The sequence below is a fragment of the Gymnodraco acuticeps genome, unplaced genomic scaffold (assembly GCF_902827175.1).
Source record: "Gymnodraco acuticeps unplaced genomic scaffold, fGymAcu1.1, whole genome shotgun sequence".
NCBI classification, from domain to species: Eukaryota; Metazoa; Chordata; class Actinopteri; order Perciformes; family Bathydraconidae; genus Gymnodraco; species Gymnodraco acuticeps.
In genome coordinates, this window is record NW_022991896.1 from 519,244 (window position 1) to 543,357 (window position 24,114).

General features: G+C 41.4%; 1 protein-coding gene across 1 annotated transcript in view; it reads right to left on the minus strand.

Annotated features, from left to right (window-relative positions):
* The window catches only part of LOC117535559 (rab effector MyRIP-like), a 43,106-nt gene extending 21,715 nt beyond the window's left edge, over positions 1-21,391 (minus strand). Inside the window, 4 exon segments of the mRNA XM_034200072.1 lie at positions 2,117-2,197; positions 2,293-2,390; positions 6,216-6,302; positions 21,274-21,391. Coding sequence (XP_034055963.1) covers positions 2,117-2,197; positions 2,293-2,382 — 171 coding nt within the window. The 5' untranslated portion in view covers positions 2,383-2,390; positions 6,216-6,302; positions 21,274-21,391.
* Positions 21,392-24,114: the final 2,723 nt, after the last annotated feature.

The following is a 24,114-nucleotide window of genomic DNA, read 5'->3' on the forward strand; positions in this document are numbered from 1 at the left end:
TGATTTTATTTATTTATTTAAATTGAACTGATTTTATTTATTTATTTAAATTGAATTGATTTTATTTATTTATTTAAATTGAATTGATTTTATTTATTTATTTAAATTGAATTGATTTTATTTATTTATTTAAATTGAATTGATTTTCTTTATTTATTTAAATTGAATTGATTTTTATTTAAATTGAATTGATTTAATTTAAATTGAATTGATTTTATTTAAATAGAATTGAATTAATTTAAATTGATTTAATTTAAATTGGATTGAATTTAATTGATTTAATTGGATTGAATTGATTTTATTGATTTTATTTATTAATTTATTTTATTTATTCTGTCTGTGTATAATAAATCCAGTTCAACAGACCCTGGATATGTTTGAGTTATCTGGTTTAACTAATCCAAAACAAACACGCTCTCGCTAAGCGGTCCTACGACGCTGGTTATCAACTCAGTAACTCAAGCCAGGGTTTAGGGGCGGGGCTAGCAACATTTTACCAATAACAAACATGGAGAAGCGTACTGACAGCGCAGCGTCATACTTCCTGAATGAAAAGTAAACTATAATATTAGACATATGAAGAAGTTAAACTTTAAACATACATGACTTAAACACTTGATCCAGGATCAAAGCCACAGAGCTGCACCTGCAAGGTGAATACAGCTGGTAACAGAAAAAGCATTTTAATGCGTACATTAACAGGTTTATGATATCACTGCCACTAAGACACGAGTGGATCTGACTTTAATTACATTTGACTCGAGTGTTTCGTCAACTTAATGTGCTGCTTAAAATAATACTTCTGCATACAGTCTGTGACACTGTGAGTGTTGCACGGCCAGATACGGCTCAGCTGACTCAGATAAGGAGATATATGATACATTATGAAGTGATATGATGTGATATGAATGATAATGGGACACATCGACGTCTGCACTCACAAGTGATATGCCGCGGACTGTACGTACTGTTACTTTGATCCGGTTACTTATGTTGTGGCAGATATTTAAGTAAGCTTTCTTAACGCTAATGTTATAATAGTCAGATTGCTCTGAAGATGGAGGTGATATTCTATTAATGTTCACGTTCACACAGTCGGTGATTTTTGCCGGCCGTCTTTCCTGCAACGGCAGTTTTTCTGTATTTCCTTTCTCCTGTAATATGACTTGATCGCTTTAAACTCCGCACACTGAGCTCTGATTGGTCAGCAGGCAGTGCTTTCACTGAGTTGATCTCTTAGCCTGCAACCTAACCTGCTCCGGAGCAGGCTAGCCGCTCAGCATAAGTTACCATGGAGATCGAGCACGGTAAAAAGAGAACCAGCGTCGTAGGACCGGAAAGCCAGAGTTTTCCTTGAAGTTAGCCGCTAAGCGAAAATCCTGCTTCGTAGTACAGGCCTCAGGTGTTGAGCAGTATTTACTTTGTTACTCTATCTATTTTTCTATTAAGTGAAGATCTGTTTACCTACTTTTGATACATGCTCTGATAGAATAACTGTATGCTGTTGAAAAAACCCAATAAACAAAGTAAAGGAAAAAAAGAAGGATAGAGCAAATGTTATCAAGCCTTTTATTAAAAACAGATATATATGTATTATGCGAGGTATACAAAACGTGAAAGAGGTCAGACTGAGAGCTGCAAGGTTTGCAAGCACGCTGCAAGCTTAACTCAAATAAGAAATTATAATAATTGCAACTCTGAAAATGCTAATTAAATCCCATTACAGCTTATTACATTTGCACAAAGGAATGAATCATTTTCTATAATAAAACTTTAAAACCAATATCCAGTTTCCATTTGAACTTTCTGCCTTACAGTTCAGATATTGGACAAATGTTAATTAAAGCAGGACGCAATCAAACTACTGTAAATCTACACTTACTAAAGTCAGGCTAACCTTTGCTAAAGTCGTTCTGTGATCACAATTTCAGAAGAAGAAATAACTTGAATGACTGTGTTCCCGTGCTATTTCTCTTACAAAATGTCATGTCAAAGAAAGTGAAGACCAAGGAGAGACCTAGCTTATTGTATTTCATTTTATATTGTGCATTTACATTTGGAAAAGGCTTACTACACTTTGACACAGAAAGGGAAATTAAAACTTTCCTCAACGTACTTTTTGTACGATAGTTGTGGCGAGTTCTTCTATGAGTTCCTCTTTGTGGTCCTGCAGATATCGAGCCTCATTCTGCTTCTCCTGCACACAGAGAGAGGGTGACTGATTCAAAGGGGAAGGGGAGAGACAGGGGGAGAAAGGGAGGAAGGAGAGAGAGGGACACAGTGATTCCTCACCAAGCTGTCACTGAACTCCTCCGCCTTAGCGATGGCTTCCTCTATCGCCTCCTCAGCGACACGCAGGGCGACTGTGAGCGTCTCGGCCATACTGTGTCCTGAACCACACACACACACACACACACACACACACACACACACACACACACACACACACACACACACACACACACACACACACACACACACACACACACACACACACACACACACACACACACACACACACACACACACACACACACACACACACACACACACACACACACACACACACACACACACACACACACACACACACACACACACACACACACACACACACACACACACACACACACACACACACACACACACACACACACCTGAGATCTTGCACCTGTGATACAAACTACATTCTTCCTTAACACGCATTCTACAGATCCCTTTAACTAAGCGTGGTATGCAACTAGGTACATTTACTCAAGCACTGTACTAAAGTACCAGTTTGAGGTAAAAACTGTTTAACCTAATTGTTAGTATTTTCAAATACTTCAATAACGCATTAATATTTATAGTCCAATTATGTATATATGATTCTGAAATGAGCCATTCTGCCTAATTAGTACTTTTACTATAGTCTATTTTGATGCTTCTGAATGAAGGACTTGTAACAGAGTATTTTTACAGTATTGCGACTTTAACAAAGGAACTACCTCCGCCTTTAACTCCCACTGTGATCAAACAGTTAACCACAGCTGTATTACAGCCCCTCTCGTGGGTCACAAGATGAATGGATATTAAAGAACAATATTTTGCACAGACTTTAATTAATTAATTGAACACCCCTGCTGGACTAAAAACATATTTAAGTGAATACATCTGAGAATTTCAGAGGGAAAACCACTATTTGGTGAACATATGCATGAGTATTAGATGGTGTTGTTCTCAAAGGTTGTTCTTAAAGGTGGGGTAGGTAATTTTGGAGAAACCAGCTCGAGTGCGCTAGAATTTGAAAATACACAACCGGGAAAAGTCTGCCACTTCCTCACAGAGCCCCTCCTCCAACACACATGAACGCGCACATGACCAATGAGGGCACGAGATAAGTTTGTGCCCAGATGGAAAGGCTGACAGGCAGGTAGGCCATCCAGTTACTTTAGCCGGCTCAGATGATTGGTCGTGCTTTCTACAGCGCCACGGCTTCCACAGATTTTTTAATGGATTTTTTGTCAAAGCACTCAAGATATTCATTGCTATCGGGATGTTAAGAGCATTCCATGGAATATAACAAAAAGTGTATCTCGAGCCGGTTTCTCAAACTTACCTACCCCACCTTTAAGTCGCGATATTTCAACAAATGTTACTCCTAGTTTAACTGAAATTAGAATGTGTTTATCTCTTTAGATGATTGCACAAAACATGTTTAATAGAAAAAATGTCAACATACTATTACTGGCCATTTGAACACTGCAGTTAAAGTCTACACATCTACACTGCAGAGTGAAAACCCACCTGTTTCCACTGCAGCTCGGCCAATTAAAACAATCATTATGAATAAAAACCTCATCTCTCTTCTCTAAGTAGCATTTAGGAAGTTTGGGCTTATTAAAAACTAATGCACTCGTGGGATTATTGCTTTTCTGAGTTTGCATCTTAATGGTTGAATGCACTTGCTGTGGATAAAAGCATCCACTAAATGTAATTATAATATTATGTAATAAAAACACACGGATCCCACGTCTTCTCATGCGCTAAACAGCCGATCTGGATCATTGCATAAACTCCTCTTGTTACTGGGAGACAGGTGAAATTAGCTTTATCATTAAATGGGGTTATTAGTGCATTGACCGGCATGTGAGACTAAATGTCTGTAGGAGGTTTTAGTTTTATCTGTGTGTGCGTGTGTGTGCATTTCATTCTCGACAGCGGTTTTATGTGTATCTGTGGATTTATGTGTGTGTGCATTTAATTCTCGACAGCGGATTTATGTGTGTGTGTGCGTATGAATTTTTTACGTGTTTCAATTCACTTTGTAGCATTGATGGGACACACACCCAGGGCCGCCCCTCCCTACAGGCCAATCACGCAGGCTGCATGGGGCCCCGCCTTGCGCAGGGGGCCCCGCCCAGAGGGCCTCAGCTGCTGTGCGCACTGCGCAGTTCTCCGCGCATCCCCCGCGAGAGTGTGACGGCCCGTCCACACGACAGCTTCAAAAACGGTTTCCAACGCGTCTGCCCATTCATTTTGAATGGGGTGACGTCACGTTGCCTCGCTATTCGCCGAACTGAATTGTGGGTAGCATAGCGGTCCGTCTCCGGCGTCAGAAGTTGAACATGTCAGAAGTTGAACAATGTTCAACTTCTGACGCCGGAGACGCCGGAGTAGCCAGCGCCAGCCAATCAAATCCCGTTTCTGAAAATCTGACAGCTCAAGCCCTAGCCAATCAAACCGCGTCTAAGCTGGGAGAGATATCCCGCCGTTCATTTCTATATTTCAAAAAAAGATGGAGGAGAAACTAATTATCGCCGTAGCGAACCACCCGGTTTTGTATGACCAGACCCTCTTCACCTACCGGGATACAATCCGGAGGAACCAGGCATGGAGGGAGGTGGCAGAGACAGTGGGTGAAACTGGTAGGTTTTCGCCTGTTTGGGGAGTTTATATATATATATATATTGCTCGCATAAAATCCCCGGGGTTTTTTGCTTTGTATGTCGGGGGCGGGAGATTCATGTGATTGGTTGTTGGTCGCGTTGCTCGAATAAAATCCCCAAGCTTCAGACACGCCCAGCTCCAAGCTTTTTTTGAAGCTGTAGTGTGGCTGCTCCGAGAGATGACAAGGGGAGCATGTCTGTAACCCGACACCGTTGCAATGTATCGACATCTGACCAATCACGGCTTTGATACGGCCACTAGTGCAGGTAAAGAGATGTCGGTGAAAAGACAGTTTCAGTCCGGCACAAAAAACAAAACATGAAGAAACTAGAGCATCACTCGAAGGTGGGTTATTGTATGAGTCAAATGTACAACTTGCGAATGTTGTATAAGTCAAATTGCCAATTGCCATATTAAAACATCAGCTGCAATTCACGACATGAAGAAGGCAGTCTCTGCATAGCATATAGGCTAATGGAGATGCAGTTATTTCCAGCATTCTTTATTTACCATTCATTCAAGTATGTTATGCCTTTTATCTGCTGATGTACAGGAGGAGAGTGATAAACTGTCTGTCTAGTTGGCTTACATAACAGTTAAAGTTTACAGCTTAAAAAACATGGAGCATTTTTTCCCTTTTTATTCATTTTTATGTCAATTTGCACATTTCATGGTGATGCTCAGCCTCTCCCCTTAACTCCTAAGTCATCATCATGTCAACCACAACACAGAGAAATACTGAGAGAAATGTGTGTCTAGTTGTTGATGCATTGCTGACAGAGGGAACTACATTTGAATACAGATTTAAGAAATATCATTTTTTGAGCATGTCATAAGCATGTTTTGTCTTGACTATATTATAATAAAACAATATAGTATTTTTATTATTGAATTGATTATGATTATTAGTAGAAGTAGTTTCACCTGTAAACGCATACTGAACGACATACATGCACATTTACCATTTACCTCACTGTATAAAAAAGTAACTGTTGATAATAATAATAAACAGGAATTATATTTGCAAACATTTTTTCACTCCTGTCGGTTGGGGGGGGGGGGCCTCATCTCACAATGTCGCTTGGGGCCCCAAGTTAGCAAGGGGCGGCGCTGCACACACCCCTCTGCAGAATGCTCTCCAACAATTAATGAGCAATAACTATAAAAGCTTACCCGTTCTAAGGGACGAATGGACAGCAATATGGCTACTAACGCAGGTGAGAATCAGCTATAAACTGGGGAAGTTAATGTTAATTATAATGGCGTCTGAATTACACATCTCTCACCTTCGCTCTGTTTGTAGAAGGCGGAGTCGCTGTCACAGACGCTGCCATCGTTGTCGTTGCCGGTGCTTCCCTCGTGAGCGCTGCTTTCTAAAGAAGCGGAGAGAGAATGACAAACCCAGTGTTCAGATGAAAGCCTTCGAACTGACGCCTGTCACAGAAATGCAAAAATATCCCGCTCGTATCATAACGTCTCATAATGTAGCTGCGCACTGTTGACACATTAAAAGTAGGTTACAGAGCGCAGTGTCTCTAAACTCCTCATTGTGATCCTGTCAACTGTAGTCCCATCTCCTTTTTGTCATCTAGTGAATCATAGAGTTGTGTGTCTTCTACGCGGTCCCTATTGAACACACACAAAGAAACATGACATTTAAAAAGAAATATGCCTTTCAAACTAATGACACTTGAGCACATCACCATGCTTCCTCTTTCATGTCTCTACAGTGCTGTATTTGTTGTGTAAATATCTTTAAAAACGTATTCCAACATCTAGAGTAAACCAAAATGGAAAATATGTGATTATAATCCTCTCACAGCTCCACTTAAAGAGCAGTGAGGGCCCAGAGAAGGCGTAGTGGTTTCAACATCCCGCCTTCAAAACCACACACTCCCTCAGGGGCCCATTAACTCGTGTTAGACACTTCTCCTGAGGTTTGCATTCAGCCTTTGCATCTGCAGAAATGAAGAGATTTGGACATGCAGGTTATTAGAGAGACAAACTGTCAGAGAGTGCACGAGAGGTGTTAGTCTGACGGACCGCGATCCAGGTACATTTCCACCCCCCCCCCCCCCCCGACCACAGATCCTCCAGACAGATCCGGACCATAATAACAATCAGCTTATATTTTAAGCCTAGTCACCATTGTAAAACTTCGGGAGCGACTGTGGGAATTTAACCAGGCAAAGAGAGTGGCAGATACATTAAGTGTGTCCTCTGAATAATAAAGTCCCCCCCCCCAAACTAAAACCTAGAGTGCTTCTCAAAGTGTGGTCCGCGGACCACTGGTGGTCCGTGAGCGCCCCCTAGTGGTCCGTGAGTATATTGGTAACATTTCACATTTGAAATAAATAAATACATTTCAGTTTTTTGTACTCTCGCGGGAATATCTCCGCAATGGAGCGAGCTTAAGTTTCACTTTCGATTGCATGATATAGCCCAGATAAACACCTTCATCACACATGTTGCCACTTGTTTGTACCATTTTCAGGCGATTTGTAAAAAACGATGTGTTTTTGGATATTTGTGGAGTTAGGTGGTCCTCGAGTGTTTTTTTATTGGTTAAGTGGTCCTTGGTATGAAAAAGTTTGAGAAACACTGACCTAGACAGAGTCGGTCTGGCGTTTTAAAATCAGTTTAATTAGCCCAAACACATTCAACACCTCCAACAGAAGTACAGACATAAATTATAAGTAATTCTCCAGCAATGTCCAACTTAGAATAATAATAATACATTACATTTATAAAGCGCTTTTCCTGGTGCTCAAAGCGCTTGAGTCCTTTCTCTGTGTGTGTGTGTGTGTGTGTGTGTGTGTGTGTGTGTGTGTGTGTGTGTGTGTGTGTGTGTGTGTGTGTGTGTGTCCTCACAATCAAGAAGAATGCAGTCTTCTTGATATGGCTGAATAATCCCAATGAAAGAAAACATAATAAGTCCAAAGTCACTCCACAAAAAGGTAAACTGGCTCCAGATCCACCATCCAGCTCATTTCCATCCAGCAAGCAGAGCCAAAACCAAACCAACCAAAACCTTTCCAAAACACAGGCCCTGATCCAAAACTGCTGACAAAACAAAACCAAATTCCACGACTCCTGTCCTTGGCTGGTAACTTCTCCTCTGTTCCTGTTTCTGTCCTGTTGGGCCGGTTTCAGTTCTGGATGAATGCACAGAGACAGACAAATACTTGTGGTGGTTTGGTGCAAAAGTCTGCCTTCAAGGAGCCAGAGCCACTCACCGATCTGTGCCATAGCTCACTGACATCACAGCTGAACACACAGCGATCATTGATGTTGCCATTGGATGCATTCTTGGCCTCTCGCACAAGCATATAGTCTTATAAAAAAAGCATTTAAAGCAATAAACGTAATGGAATCATTTCAGAAGAGGCCAACACAGGAAAATATGAAGCCAGGGAAGCAAAACACATCTGTGTCCCGCCTCTGACAGCAGCAGTAACACAGGCTGTCAGATGTGTTTCAGTTTGCTACTGTTTGTCAAAGCGCTGAGACGTTATAGTGCAGAGAGCGTAAGCCAGCCATCACACACTCCTACATTTCTCCACCGTGACACGCTGTGACTCAACCAGAAAGGACTATTTTTATATTCTCCTATACATCTGAGTACATGAAGTATCTGCCCTAACAGCAGCTTGAGTCTAAAGATGTGACTAGCTCCGATTTAAAGAGTGTGTGTTTGATTTAATGCAGCCCAGCGTATCTCCGGGGGACAATCCCATGTTCCTCGGATTTATATATTGCACATAATGGGAACAGCTCTATCTAAAAAATGTAAGTGAAGTTCTACCCTTCTGCTGCTTTCAGAACAATGCTAAAACACTACCAACTGCTTTTTAAAGTTTCCAGCTAACTCCCAGCTGAGTGTGTTATTACCGTCATAGATGGAAGAAAGGCATTACAGTGTGCAGTGCTGTAGGAGTGTGAACGAGTGTTAACAGACCAGTGAACTGGGAGCAGACACACTCCCAGTCGCTGCTCGCTGTAACAAATCCTCACCATTACACGTCTGAGCGGCTCTGTTCCCGCCTGGCTGGAGCTGAGTCACTGAGGACGGGGACAATAGGGGACATACCTGCAGCAGCTCGACACAATGTAGACACATACAGGAGAGCTGTCAGGGAAAGTGAGCCGCCTCGCAGGAACACACACACAGGTGGCCAGAACACACACACACAGGTGGCCAGAACACACACATCACTTCAGGGGACATTACATTTACTCACATGCATTTCCCGGAGACTTATCTTAACCATAACCAACACACGCCTAACCCTAACCAAGTCTTCACCCTAATTTTGTCCCCATAATGTGGTAAGAACAGTTTGTCACTCTAGCGTATTGCCACACACACACACACACACACACACACACACACACACACACACACACACACACACACACACACACACACACACACACACACACACACACACACACACACACACACACACACACACACACACACACACACACACACACACACACACACACACAGAGGAATCGTGGTGATGCTCCCTCACTGTTTAACGTCAGCCTCTGTCACAACATAACTTGTGAGATATCCAAAAAGTGTTGCTGTCACCTGTCAATCAAACAGATGCAGCCTGAGGGCCCGCCCCTTTGTACGCAGTATTAACGCAGGAAAATGTGCTCCGTGTGTTTTACTGTCTATTGAGACTAAACATGATTCCATTTGCTTCTTCATTCATTGATCAGTATATTACACCAGTATACTGAAGTGTTTCTGTTTCTTTGCCATTTTCTATATTTTAGGGCAAACACACTTTTTTCATCAGATTTGCTTACCAAATAGTTTTGGCCTTCAATCATATTATAAAAACTCAAATTCCAAATCGAACATTTGATTGCTTATAACATTTTAGTGATTGTGCACGCCAATTTGTTGTTTGAAAGCTGGTATTTCTGCACACTGTCAGAAAAAGACGAGACTAACAATATTAGTATTAAACTATTGTTTATTCGTTTTTTGGTAAAATATTGTTTCTTTGGTTTCAGCTGTTCATAAAGGGACAGCCTGTAATATGAAAAGGCTCTAGATGAAATGACCTGACAGCATTTTTAAGATGACAGTGATCGCTCAGTGTGAGGACACCACATCATTGTTGTGTTTGTAATTGTTATACTCACACCTGCTGTTCATCAACAAGCAATATCTGACACGGCAGAAATGAAACGATGACTAGTGTGAAAAAACAGCAATGTTTTTGGCACTTCTGCTTTGTCATTATGTGTGTGTGTGTGTGTGTGTGTGTGTGTGTGTGTGTGTGTGTGTGTGTGTGTGTGTGTGTGTGTGTGTGTGTATCCAACTTCTGTATTCCCCCTCTATGAACACCTCTCACCTTTGTCCCCCACCACTTGCCGTCCTGCCGCTCTGAGGAGTGGAGGAGGAAATCGCTCGATATTGCCATAGTAACTACACAGACGACAGCGGTGGCCTGTGTGTGTGTGTGTGTGTGTGTGTGTTGTTTCCTGATTGTGTGTCTGTGTGAAAGAAGAGTGGGAGAACTCCCTGACCTCTCTGTCAAAATGGAAAAGGTACAAGTGTGTTTGGAGTAATGTACGTGACACAAAACTGGTATTGTTGTCAATCTGTGATAGTGTGTGTGTGTGTGTGTGTGTGTGTGTGTGTGTGTGTGTGTGTGTGTGTGTGTGTGTGTGTGTGTGTGTGTGTGTGTGTGTGTGTGTGTGTGTCATCATGGCAAAATGTGTTTCTGGAGACACTGCTATAGTGGGAACTACCACTGAACCCGTTTTCAACAACTAGCATTTGTGAATCGTGAAACTTTAAATACTTTTGAGAATAGACCACTTCATGGAAAATAAATCTCTGCTGTTTTGGTCAAAAAGTTTGGAAATTGCTGAAAGTCAGTGTGGGGATTTAGTAGAGTGATAACGAGTGTCGTTACCAGAGGATATGCTGACACACAGAGGGAACTAACAGAAGACTGTATAAATAAATGAGCCAGTTAAGCTCCACTTAGATCGTACTGAAGCGCCGGCAGCAGAGATGAGGAGGAAGAGTCCAGACGGTTCTCTTTCAATTACAACCCAGCATCTGGCAGCTCAGAGCATCATAAACAACGTCCTCAGAACAATGGCTGAGGAGACAGAAAGGGAGTTCACATCCAGAGCGCAAAGTAAACAAACATTTCATCGGTCTCTTTTATTTGGGAGATAAGAGCGTCACTTTCTTGCCAAGATGATACCAATTTAATTTAAATATGTCGTAAAATAAAAATATGAGTTATTTGTATCCGTAATACTGACCGTCTAAGTGATGCACGCAGCACTTACAAGTGTGTGTGGGCAGGAATGAATTGGTCCCAGGGCCAACATGACCTTTAAAGTTTTAACGGATGGAGGAGGAATGTGAAATGAGGGAGCAAAGTGTCTCCAGTAATTCTTACTATTTCATTTTTCCATTTTCATAATGCAGCTACTGTCACCTGCGGGCCATTGTGCCCGACTTAAAAGGAGTCTGATTGGGATAATCCTTTTAGAGCATGAACCTGGGCGAGAACAAAGCTGCAGAATAACAGCTCAAAAGGGCAGCCTGGAGAAAAAGAAATGTTCCAACGGCTGCTTCTAATGCAGAGGGAAATGTCAATGGATACCCAGTTCCACCCTCTCATCCTAATCTGATTAGAAAAAAGACAATCTCGACTCGAGGCATAAAAACTTCACTGTGAATCCAAACTGTAGGACAAAGTCAGGTCCAGCTCCTGAAGGTTAAGATAAGACTTTATTCATCCCGAAGGAAATTGTTGAGCCAGAGTTACAAAATACAATAAACACGGCAGCATAATAGTAAAACTGTACAGTAAAACGAGCAATTAAATATCTACAGGAAACATAGACGGTCACATCATTAGTGTAAATATTACCAAAAAAACGTAGTGGCAGATACGTAATTGCACGTTATCATAGCACATTATTAATAATAAAAATATTGCACATGTTCTATAGCAGCGAGTGTTTTGTAATGACGGTAATGATATTGCACATAGTGTTGGTGTGGAAGTTCTCAGCTCCCTTTACTGAAGGCAGGGTTCCCAACTCTCACGCATCTGGCGTGTGACACACGCTTTCACTCTCAATCTCACGCTCTCACGCTGCCCAAACTATTCTCACGCCCAAAACAAGATGAACCGACGATCGTTTTTGGTTGGTTATTTTCAATGTTGAGTTGACAGCTACTCAAGCTGTCGATCCGCTCCCTCCCCGCCCCCACCACTCTTAACAACGTTAACAGACAGCAGAGCAGTGGGAGCCGGTTGGTCATCCCCGACCCGTATTGCGCATGCGCAGATCTGAGATCCAGTAGAAATGATAACAAAGTAAAAGTCTGCTGCTTATTGTTCTACTTGGCCAAAATAGAGTCAAAGAGTATGAGAGTGAGAGTGTGTAAATTAATATGTTTGGCAGTTTGGAGTAAGTCTGTAGATTTGTGTGTGTGTGTGTTTCATGTAGTATAGGCAGTGGCGGTTCTAGAACATTTTACATGGGGGGGCAAGAGGTCATGCCAGGGTGGCATGGGAGGGCGGACAGTACGTGGCATTTTATACTGTATATAACCTATTTATTGTTAATTCATGCCCTAACACAAGTGTTCTTAATGCACAAGAGAAACAAGGTGTTCAGACAAACAATCGGGTGCCCTTTGAGTCCCCCAAGCTTACCTCAACCATTTTAAATGAAAGGAAACTACAAAATGTATTTTAAAGCAATGAATTAATGGAACAGGTCTTTTTGCATTACAATTTAAAATTAAATATATATTTTGTTTTTAAAAAAATTGGTTTTCTTAGTATTAGACAGACATATTTGCATGTCCTCACTAAGCATTATTACATATTAATTTAATATTAAACAAATCAAAATGGCCAATTATCCCAAAATGTTGCTGCTAATATAATCATATGCTTGTCAACTTTAACTGATCAAAAATCAATTCTGAAAAAATACTTGAATTATCTATGAAATTGCAATATTGTCCCTCAGTTTGTTTCAACCCCGTCACGCCATACCATTTACCCTCCTATTAAAATAATGGATCAGTCCATGTGTGATCTGCATTGAGGGAATTACATCACAAAAGTGTCCGTTTCTTCTCTTACCGATATTTCAGTTTTTGTATTTTCAGATAAAGATTGACAAGCTCAACATTTCAACTTATAATTAAGTACACAAATGACATCACCCATCTCTTCAGAGAGCTACAGGTGACCTGTGCAGCAACACATTTCAATCAATATTTGTCAATACTAAGAGCTGCTAGATTGAGCTGCTGTGATGGAATATGTAAGGAGAATAAGAACATACCATGTGGTCCAGCTGGAGTCTCCTCTGCCTCCTGATCCCTGCCTCTGGCCCTCTTTCTGACACTTCATCTTTATTCCTCACATACATTTCTTCTTCTTCACTAATGTCTTCATCTCCTCCTCTTCCTCCTGCTCTGACCCTCCTGGTCTCTTCATCTCCTCCTCTTCCTCCTGCTCTGACCCTCCTGGTCTCTTCAGTGAACTCTCTTTTCCTTTTCCTCTTTCTGTTCGTCCTGATCACTTCTCATATGTCTTTGTGTTGTTGTTGAATCAGTCCTATACTCTGGCCTGCAAGAGTCTACTTGTGAAAAGCACTGGTACAAATGCTTGTATAACTTTACACGTTAGGGCCATGTAGCCTAGCTAATATGTAGCATATCATATAACATCAGAAAGTATTTATCAAGCGCACACAGGCAGCTGTGTTTAGATCCAGTTTGTACGGTAAAGGATGTATCCTGGTTTCATTGATCTGGCCTCATGGCTGTGATGTGTAGTTTACGTGGATTTAATAGTAGGCTACCGCGTAGTTTAGCAAAGTGATAGATCTCCCAGCTAACGCTGTCTGCGTAGTATTTTGTAACGTAACGCCCCAAACAGTGCCCGTCTGTTAAACGCTATCGATTCAAACGGCAGCGTTTTATTAATATTTAGTTTCAAGCTCTCGTCCTTAGTAAAAACAAAACTAGTGGAATGGGAAATGCTCCCAGCGGAAGCTGATCCATAGGTGCTGGGACAGCTCGCTCCCTCTCTGCAGCGGTGTGAGCCGCGGTCTGTGTGAATGCCGCTCCGCAGTTTAATGCAGGGCCGTAGCTGCGTTTTTAATGGGCCTAAAATTATATTTAAAATGATTCACTTTTAACTAATGTAATGCTTGTTTTGTTGCTTGAGAAGCTTGTGGAAATAGTGTAGGTTTGTTTTAGTACAGTTTTAGGGAAACAAAAGTTAGGGGGGCAGCTGGGGGGGCAAGGCTCTACAGTGGGGGGGCAGCTGCCCCCCCTTGCCCCCCGTAGATCCGCCCCTGAGTATAGGCCTCTCACGATAATTAATTTTGTTGGATAAATTTTCCCGGAAATTATTGCGATAAACGATAATATTGTCGGCACCGTTGTATGACCATTTTAGACCACTGACATAATGATAATATATGACAGTAATTCAAGTACATCCTTTCAAACTGCTAGTCACATCCTCATGTAAATGGAAATGTATCTAGTTCATTTTTATTTATCGTACGATAAGTCAATTAATTGCTTATCGCGACAGGCACACAATAAAACAGTGGAAACAAACATGTGTTTGACTTTCATTAGTGAATGAAACTGTGTGCCCTTTATAGTCTGTGTCCAATATTGTGTATTTGTATATATTGTATATATATCCTATATGCTAAGGTCCCGCTACTGACACTATAGCAGTCATTTCGTGCGCATATGTGTAATTAAACCCATGATATCAAAATCTCACTCCAGCCAGGTACCCAAAGTTGGCAACCCTGCTGAAGGGTGACGAGTTAAAGAGTTTGAAGGTCAGGCGTTCACTTCACACACATTTGGCCAGCTGTCACGGCTGCACACGCTCAATACAAACAGCTGCACTTTTGTTCTTGACACCGATGTGGTCCGGACCCTGTAGTTGTTTGCTTTTTAGCGACAGCCCTGGCTCTGGGTTCCCGTTTAACATCGCGGTCTCCAATCCCTGCAGACAGAGCACTGCACTCTGAGTCACCGGCCTTCAGTTCAGAGAAGTAGAGAAACGCTCCGACAACACAGCTCAGAGTTATTTCACAAATCTACTAAGAGAGGTGAATCAGGGGGTCCTTGTGTTTTGTTTACTCTTATTTTGGCGCGGGAGAACGACAAGGGCAGTGTTCACATTATCCTGGAACTGGCTTACTAGATTGATAGATAGTTGAAGGTGGAGGGAAATGTAATGTCCTCTTTTCCTTGTCTACTTTCTTGATACAGTTATACCAGTTTTCATGGAAGCATTTCTATTCATTAGGTATGCTGCCCCACATACAGTAGCCGTTAAAAAATTTCCCCACAGCTAGAAAATGCAAATGAGGAAGGGAATCATTATCTGACCTTGGTTGGCCGACATTAAAGGGTAGTGATGCAACGAGCAACATTAAGGTTTGGCAAAAGAGGAAGAGCTTCAGAAACACATGTATAGATGTAAGGGCAATCTATGGAGGGCAAACACTGAACAATGATCCCACTTGCAAGCTTTTATTAACAGGGTATATTTGGATATATTTTATTCTATATCATTTGGGGTTTTTTCTCGCAAAAAAACGCTTATTGATGGAAACATGTCAGCAGCTCAAACGGAGACAGACAGGTCAGACTTTGACTTATAGCCGTAACACAAAAGTGAAGGTCAGAAAACCATATGATGAAGAAACACTGAAATCTAGATCCCAACTAAAAATACAGTTAAATAATTCGTAGGTAAACAACAATCTGAGCACCAATTCTGGACAAATTGATATGTAAACTCTAGAGCAGGGGTGCCCAATACGTCGATCGCAAAGGTAGTGTAGGTAGATCATTTGCCACTTGATTGACGTACAGGTAAGCCAGTCTGAGTTGTAGATCTGTAGGTAGATCATTTGGGCGTGGTCATTTTAAAAGTAGCTCCCAAACTGAAAAAGTGTGGGCACCCCTGCTCTAGAGTATGGATTATATTTTCTCAACTTTGGGTAGGGACAGAGAAATAAATGCAATTTGAGTCATTTACTGCAGCTTTTGGTAACAAATGCACACAAATCAAACCTGCAGAGCATAAAAACACAAGCATATATGTATTGTGCATTAAATACAAAGACTAATAACGTATTTCTAGAAATCTGTGCATCACTGCATCATGCTCCGATGCTTTCAGGTGTAGTTGAGGACATCATAACTTGAAAAAGACAGACATAGAAAGCCTCAGAAACCCAACACTGCTTCTCCTCTTCTCCCTTTCACTTCTCCCTCCTGAGATATCAGCGGGTCTGAAGGTTATAATGTGTTTGAGTCGAATCTCTCGAGTCGCTGTCGTCTTATTTGATAGGTGAGAAGAGAGCGACAAACACTTTGAGGGATGTGACAGCAAACACAAAAGGCAGGAAAAAGTAATCCCTGTTTGAAATGAATGAGATTTAAGAAATAAAAAGCGGAGGAAATATCATCCTCATTCCTGCTTTTGATACTTCATAAAGGGCTCATCATGTTGAATTTCATGGAGGATGTTATGATGGTTTACCATGAAGCCAGACTTCAGTGATGTACAAAAATACAGTGATGGAGATTTTTAAATGGCTGAGGCATTATACAAATTAAAAGGTATTAGCCAGCGTGTCGGTGCCAATATATCACGAGGGAAATAAACATAATACCTCCTGGATCAAGTGTACAGCCAAATCTAAACATAAGAGTATAGTGAGTGAGACATGTCTTCAAATAAAACACTCTTTAAGGAAGTAAACATATTCACTAACTTGTCAAAAATATGAAGATTAGTTAAGCACGAAAACAGTAACCAGGGGACAACTGTGAGCTCGAATGGGTCGGAGGAAATCCCTGGTTTGTTGATCAGTACGAATCCTAAAGTGTAAAAACCTGAAGTGTTGTCACCCAGAAAACAACCATGTGCTGTTCTTATACTTTGATTTTGTAAAGATTCAACAAAGGAGACAGTCTAAGAAAGAAAAGTAGCAGCTGGTGGTAGCTTCAGAAATGTAGGAAAGCCTAAAGACATTACAGTCGTATCAATCTCCTAATCTAACTCAGTGAATACATTGAGTTAATGACCTCGTGTTGATTTCTTCCTTGTAAACAATTATTCAATCCTAATAACGCCAATAATGTGTTCAGACATTTGCAGTGATGTTATTATTCTATAAATAAGCTTAATTTACTTTACCCTTTTACCCCAACCACACAGCAATCTAATTTCAAATCTAATTTCAAATCTAATTTCTAATCTTAATTTAATGCGTTGACATGTGCACCAAAGGCTGAGTGTGTTCAGGAAGCATTAATGCATGAGTAAACACAAGCGTTTCATTTCATGCCATACTGCAGCCAAGGCATTAATTACTAATGTAATAGTTCCTCGGATCAGTGCCTGGCATCTGCACGTCCACTTAATGAGCTACTCGAATTAGATTTTTAAAAAAAGGGAAATTCAGCCGCTTTAAAGAAAGTGCAATAGATTTCCTGATATTTTCCTTCTTAAGTCCATGGTCACAGACACTAAGGAAATAATGTGCTTTTACTTCAAAACATTAACTTAAACATTGAGTTACTACAGTATGCAGATTCAGATTACTGATATGATTTATGATCAACCATTATACCTATTTAACAAGCTACACAGCATAAAGACATCCAATTAACTCCACCTTTACATATCATTTTTGAATGGGTCATATTGAGTAGTAAATGTATATTTTTAAGCTTTATACGTATTCTTTAGTAAGATTTTGAATGCAGGATCTCTACACTGTGGTATTTCTACTTATTAAAGTACAAGATCTTGGCATGGGAACCGAAGGGTCGCTGGTTCAAGTCCCGATTAGACAAAGAGTAAGCAGTGTGTACTGGAGAGGTGACAAACCCCCACAATGCTCTCTGTTGCTGTAAAACATCCCATCCTCTTCTGTGCATAAAAAAAGTGTGTTTGCATGTATGTATTCAGACTTACTGTGTATAGGAGTTAGCATTTATATACTGTATATACCGACAGGAATGATAAAGTTGCTACTTCTTCCTCCAACTCTGGTTCATTTCAAACCTTTATTTACCCAGGTGTATCCCATTGAGATCATTGATCTCTTTTTAAGGGAGACCTGCTCAAGTAGGTTCCACATGAAACATTAAAACATAAACAGATCAACAAAAAGGACATCATACAGCATCATTTACATAACTATCCACATGAGCAGGTACCAATAGCTTCCGATTGAGTAGTATCCAACCGAGCTTTAAAAACATTTAGTGGCACCAGATTGTTTAGCTTCCATTCCTTTTGCAGACTATTCCAAGACAGAGGAGCTGCGCATCTAAAAGCTATCTTCCCTAAGACAGTCCTAGCAGTTGGCACATTTAATAAAACTACAGCATTCGATCTCAGGCAGTAGCCACTTACAATTTGCCGTGAGATCAGGGAGCAGATGTAGGATGGAAGTTTCCCTAACATGGCTTTGTATATAAAAATGTACCAGTGACTGAGCCTCCGTACAGTTAGTGAAGGCAAACCAGCCCTTGCATACAGGGTACAGTGATGAGTTATCTAACTGGTTGAATCTCTTTCTCCTCTCGGACACATAGTCCCCCGGCGGAGGGTTATCAGTAGCACAGCCGCATCACTGCCTGGTAGCGCAGATGTTTGACAGGAAAGTACAAATGTCTCTGTGTTGTCGGTCTGAAGGTCACTCTCTCTCTCTGGGGAACGTGATGGATGCAAAACGGTCACATCTCCCTCACTGCTGTCACATCAGCCGCCACTTCACTTCCTACAGAATTCATTTCACGAGCATCGGCGCCACGTGATAATAAAAAACTGAACTTTACTAGCACGCGTATTAGAGGCCGCCTATATTCCACATATGGAAATGTTTGACATTCCTGCGGCTGCTGTTCCTGCATGAGGTGTTAAGACTCTGGCAGAGCAGCGTGATCAAATATAAAAGCTCTTTTGTTGGCGCTCAGTAGACTAAGTGATGATGATGCAACATTAGTTTGTTAATGAGCAACATCTTTATCTCATTTATTTTGTATACCAATCTACAGCTGATTCACTTCCTTCAGTGAAATCTCATTATCAGTTCATTTAAATGCAGGAGACGTTCCTGATCTAATCACGCTAATCTGTTGCCATTATACGCTTGTTGAAACACTTGACAGAAGAGCTTTAAAAAGGGCATTTTCATCCAAACACATTTAAATTCAATCATGTTTTGACAGCTCCAATATATCGCTTTCATTTCAATCTGATAGGCTATGACACACACACACACACACACACACACACACACACACACACACACCACACACACACACACACACACACACACACACACACACACACACACACACACACACACACACACACACACACACACACACACACACACACACACACACACACACACACACACACACACACACACACACACACACACACCACACACACACACACACACACACACACACACACACACACACACCACACACACACACACACACACACACACACACACACACACACACACACACACACCAAATGCAAGCGTTTGAGAATTGGAAGAGTTTTAATCTGCTCATGTGAGCCGAGTGAGAGACCAGCAGAGAATAATCCTCCCTCCTCCATCCAGTGATGTAAGAGAGAGGAAGAGAGAGGAGAGGATGAGGAGGGGAGAGGAAGAGAGAGGAGAGGAAGAGAGAGGAGAGGAAGAGAGAGGAGAGGAGAGGAGAGGAGAGGAGAGGAGAGGAGAGGAGAGGAGAGGAGAGGAGAGGAGAGGAGAGGAGAGGAGAGGAGAGGAGAGGAGGAGGAGAGGAGAGGAAGAGAAGAGGAGAGGAGAGGAGGGGAGAGGAAGAGAGAGGAGAGGAAGAGAAGAGGAGAGGAGAGGAGAGGAGAGAGGAGATAAATAAGGAAATGAAATGAAATGAAAGGAAAGGAATAAGAAAAGGGAAGGAACAATAATTGGGGAAGGAGAAGAGAGTACAAGAAAGGAAAGGACAGGAGGACAAGTGAGGACAGGTGAGGAGAGGAGACAAGAGGACATCAGGAATATGGATGATTGATGGAGAGATGTTTGTCCACTCACACACCAGAGATGAAGCTACCATCAAGTTAGTAAAGTTAAGTAAAATACTTTTCTAAAATGTCAACAAACTAAGCTATTATTGCATTTGTATCCCTTTAGTTTCGTCTTCCTTGTTGCAGGATATGACTAATACACACAGTTACGCTTTTAAAAACAACCGAAGCATTAAACCTTTCAAAAGCCCAGAAGTATGTTGGAGCGGATCTGAATCACAGGGCGGACACACACAATATTTTAATAATGGAAAGGTCTGCACCCTTGTAGTGTTTCCTGTTTTCCAAATCCCTCTCACGGGACAATACGGATGTGAACCAACAAATCATGTTATTAGACTAAAGCCTCTTTCTGACCAACATATTTTCAGATTCCCAGCGAGCCAAATCTGGCTATTTGATCCTGTGAATATATGCTGGCTAGACGTGCTGTCTGTTATTATTATAATCGTTTCCTTTCGCAGGCAGCTTGTTATATTTCAATGCATTGTTTGACTTTGTGGTGGTTCTTCTTGTCTTTAAAACAGGCCTACAAACGTATACATTACAGATGAAATAAACGTCCATTGTGTCCCTCAACATGCCCTCATTCTAACCTGATCCACTCCTGCCCAAAGTCTGGCCTGATTTATCCGCTCTGCATCTTTTTAATCCCATGTATTTTTTTTAAATAATGCCTTGTATCCCGCGACAGAAGCAGACCGATCATGTTGCAGCCGGGGCAAAACAATGTTATCTGGATCAAAGCTGCGCGGCGCAGGAACAACTCCCAGAGGACGCAAAGTGGCCTGAGCCCCGCGGGGATTACCATGCAGGACGAGAAGGAGCCTGTCACTATCACCGACTCCAGTTCAAACACAAGAGCATTTGCAAAATCAATCTGCAGCCGTGGAGTAAAGGGGGTTTCCCACATCAAATATACATGGGTAAATAAAAGTGCTTAACCCGGGATGCGTGTGTTTGAAAAGCTTTGTTTCTACATACATCAAGTGAGACAGGGTTTCCTCCAAATGTCCACGTAAAGCCTCAAACCAGCATTTATGAAAACGTGACACATTGCACTGAGACACAAGGCTGCTCTGCAATCAGAATTATGCAAATGAGATTGATTAAAAGATATCAAACAAACGCTTGGCAGTGTAACAAAGGTCTGATTAGAAAGTGAGCGAGTTACCGGGCAGATCGGAGAGCGCTCCTCTCTCGATGATGTGCTTCCTGTACAGAGTCTTCAGAACCTTGGCGCTGCCGAACCTCTTGAAGCGACTCTTCACGTTGTTATAATACCATTCGAGAGACTGTGTCCTCAAAACCCTGCCGACAAGAAGGGAGGAGGGAAGAAAGAAAACAAGATATTAAGTCAAAAAGAACAGATGGCAACGGATCTGGCGGCAAGCAGATTTTATTATAATTACAGCAGGATTATACGTTTGAGTTCAAGCCAAGACAAATCAATTAAGATCTGAGTGTTTTATTGAATTCATTAGAGGAAGATAATCAGACCTATCCAATCAATCAAAGAAAAGGAGGATTTCTTGCGGATGAATGAGGAATGAATTGTTTTTTTCAATCGTTCCTCTCTCTGTTGAGGCTGCTTTGAAAATGGGATTTCTTTCATTGAATTGTTTTGAAAGTATTTTTTGTTTTAGGATGTAACGTCATATACTTTTTTAGGCTCATGGTACTCTGCAAATGTTGTGTTTAATCAGCACTCCCTTCTGCTCTGATTTCTCACACACATACAGTACGTGAAGCCAAACAAACACACACTAGTTAATTACATATTATTCATCATCATCACCAAAATCAATCCCACTACCAAGTGCCCATGTTGCTAAAGGATGTCCCTCGGTGTTATTGACCTCTTATACATAAGAAACAAATCAATCAGCTACACCTCATCGACATGCTCCTTCATGAACACTGTAGTTCATTGTCAGTCAATCCTTCATGCATGTTGATGCTGCTGTTCAACAGTGAGACTAGTGAGGCCGCTAATGAAAGCATCCTGAGTGTCCCCGAGACTGCTACATCCCTCCTTCCTAACCTCCTTTCCTCTTTCACAGTGGATTTATGATCCTATCCAGCTCAATGGGCTTCAGCTCTTTAATTTCATGCCTCGGGTCAACGTAGCCCCTCTAATGGTGAGTGACGAGGGGGAACTCTTTATCTGCCTCTGGGCCCGGAGAGGAAGGCGAAGACATGTATCTGGAAGAGCAACATAGCGTCCCGTTAGCATCATGTGAAGGAGAAATACAAATCGGTTCCTTCTGGATCTGCTGTTAAGTACACTAGGACCAGAGTCTGTGGTGTCTGCAGCTCTCCATGCGTGGTTCCACTTCGAAGTATACTTAAGGTTTTAAAGAAAGTCCTTTTTTAACGTAACAAGTAGACTTGGAAGTAGGTTCTGCAGCCTCCGCTCGAGCTCCACCAGGCTGAGGAACAGCTTCTTCCACCAGGCGGTCAGGATGCTGAACAACCTTCCCTGAACAACCTTCCCTCATCCAGCACCAGTCACTTTTCTACCCATCTCCGCTGCTACTGCACTGAAACTGTACTTTAAACATCATTTTTTCATTTGCACTAAAGAATACTTGCATTAATGTAAATTCATGTTCTGTGGATTGTGTTTTTAAAAAAAAAAGTATTATTAACTAGTACTTATTACTACTATTAGTTAGTCTTATACCCCATTTATCTAGGCCCTTTTTGTATCTTGTTTTATGTAGGTCACACTGTGGGACTGCGAGAAACGGTATTTCAAGATTTCTGTATGTATAACACATGTAGACATTGACAATAAAACTGACTTTGACTTGACTTAAAGAAAGATCAGAGGTTGGAGATTAATCTTTGAACTTTAACTTCAGTAAAAGTAGTAATACCACAGTGTAGAAATATAAGTAAAATCCATGGCCATTTTCAGAATAATCCCAAATCAGTTGTACTTACTTTGAATTCTACCATCGTAATCCATAAAAGAACGTCATAATCCATTAGTATTTTTTTTTAAATGTATTTATAATATCAACCTGCAAAGTAGCTAATCTTAGTAAAAAGTACAATATATTCTTCCAATTTAGAGTAGAAGTATGAAGAAGCATATAATGGAAAGACTCAGGAAATGTAGAAATACCTTAAAAATGTACTTAAGTATTGAGTATTTAAGTAACTTTACTGAGTTGCTTTCCACCAATGAGAAATAATTGTCTATTAAAGTCCTTCCAAACTTTAAAATGCCAACTATGTCTCTAACTACAGCCCAAAGCACGACATGGAGAAATGCAATAATGGCAAGATGCCAAGCTATGATATACCAGGTCCGTTCATCCGCCATCACCAGCATCACCTTCTCCGGTCAGAACATTCCACTCTCACCAACGGTTACCAATCTGGGAGTTAAAATGGATCCTCACCTGACCTTTGAGGCCCACATCAAGCAAATATGCAAGACCTCTTTCTACCACCTGAGAAATATTGCGAAACTCCGCCCCACACTCAGTCTGCCAGATGCTGAAAAGCTTGTCCACGCCTTTGTCTCCTCCAGGCTGGACTACTGTAACGCACTTCTCATTGGGATTCCTAGCAAGAACATCCAGAAGCTGCAATACATCCAAAACACCGCTGCTAGGATCCTGATGAGAGTGCGGAAGTACGAACACATCACACCCATCCTCAAATCACTGCACTGGCTCCCGGTCTCACTCAGGATTGACTACAAAATCACCCTCTTCACTCATCAGTGCATATATGGAAATGCTCCCTCCTACATCAAGGAACTGCTCACCCCACAAATCTCCACGAGGAACCTACGTTCAGTAAAGGCAAACCTCCTCATCCCACCAAGGACAAAACTGAAGACCATGGGAGACCGAGCCTTCTGCTTCGCTGCTCCGAGACTGTGGCCCTCCCAAACCAGCTGAGGACACCACAGACTGTGGAGGCTTTCAAAAAAGGCCTAAAAATGCATCTTTTTAGAATAGCCTTTAACTAGATTTTTAAGTCCCCCTCATTATGC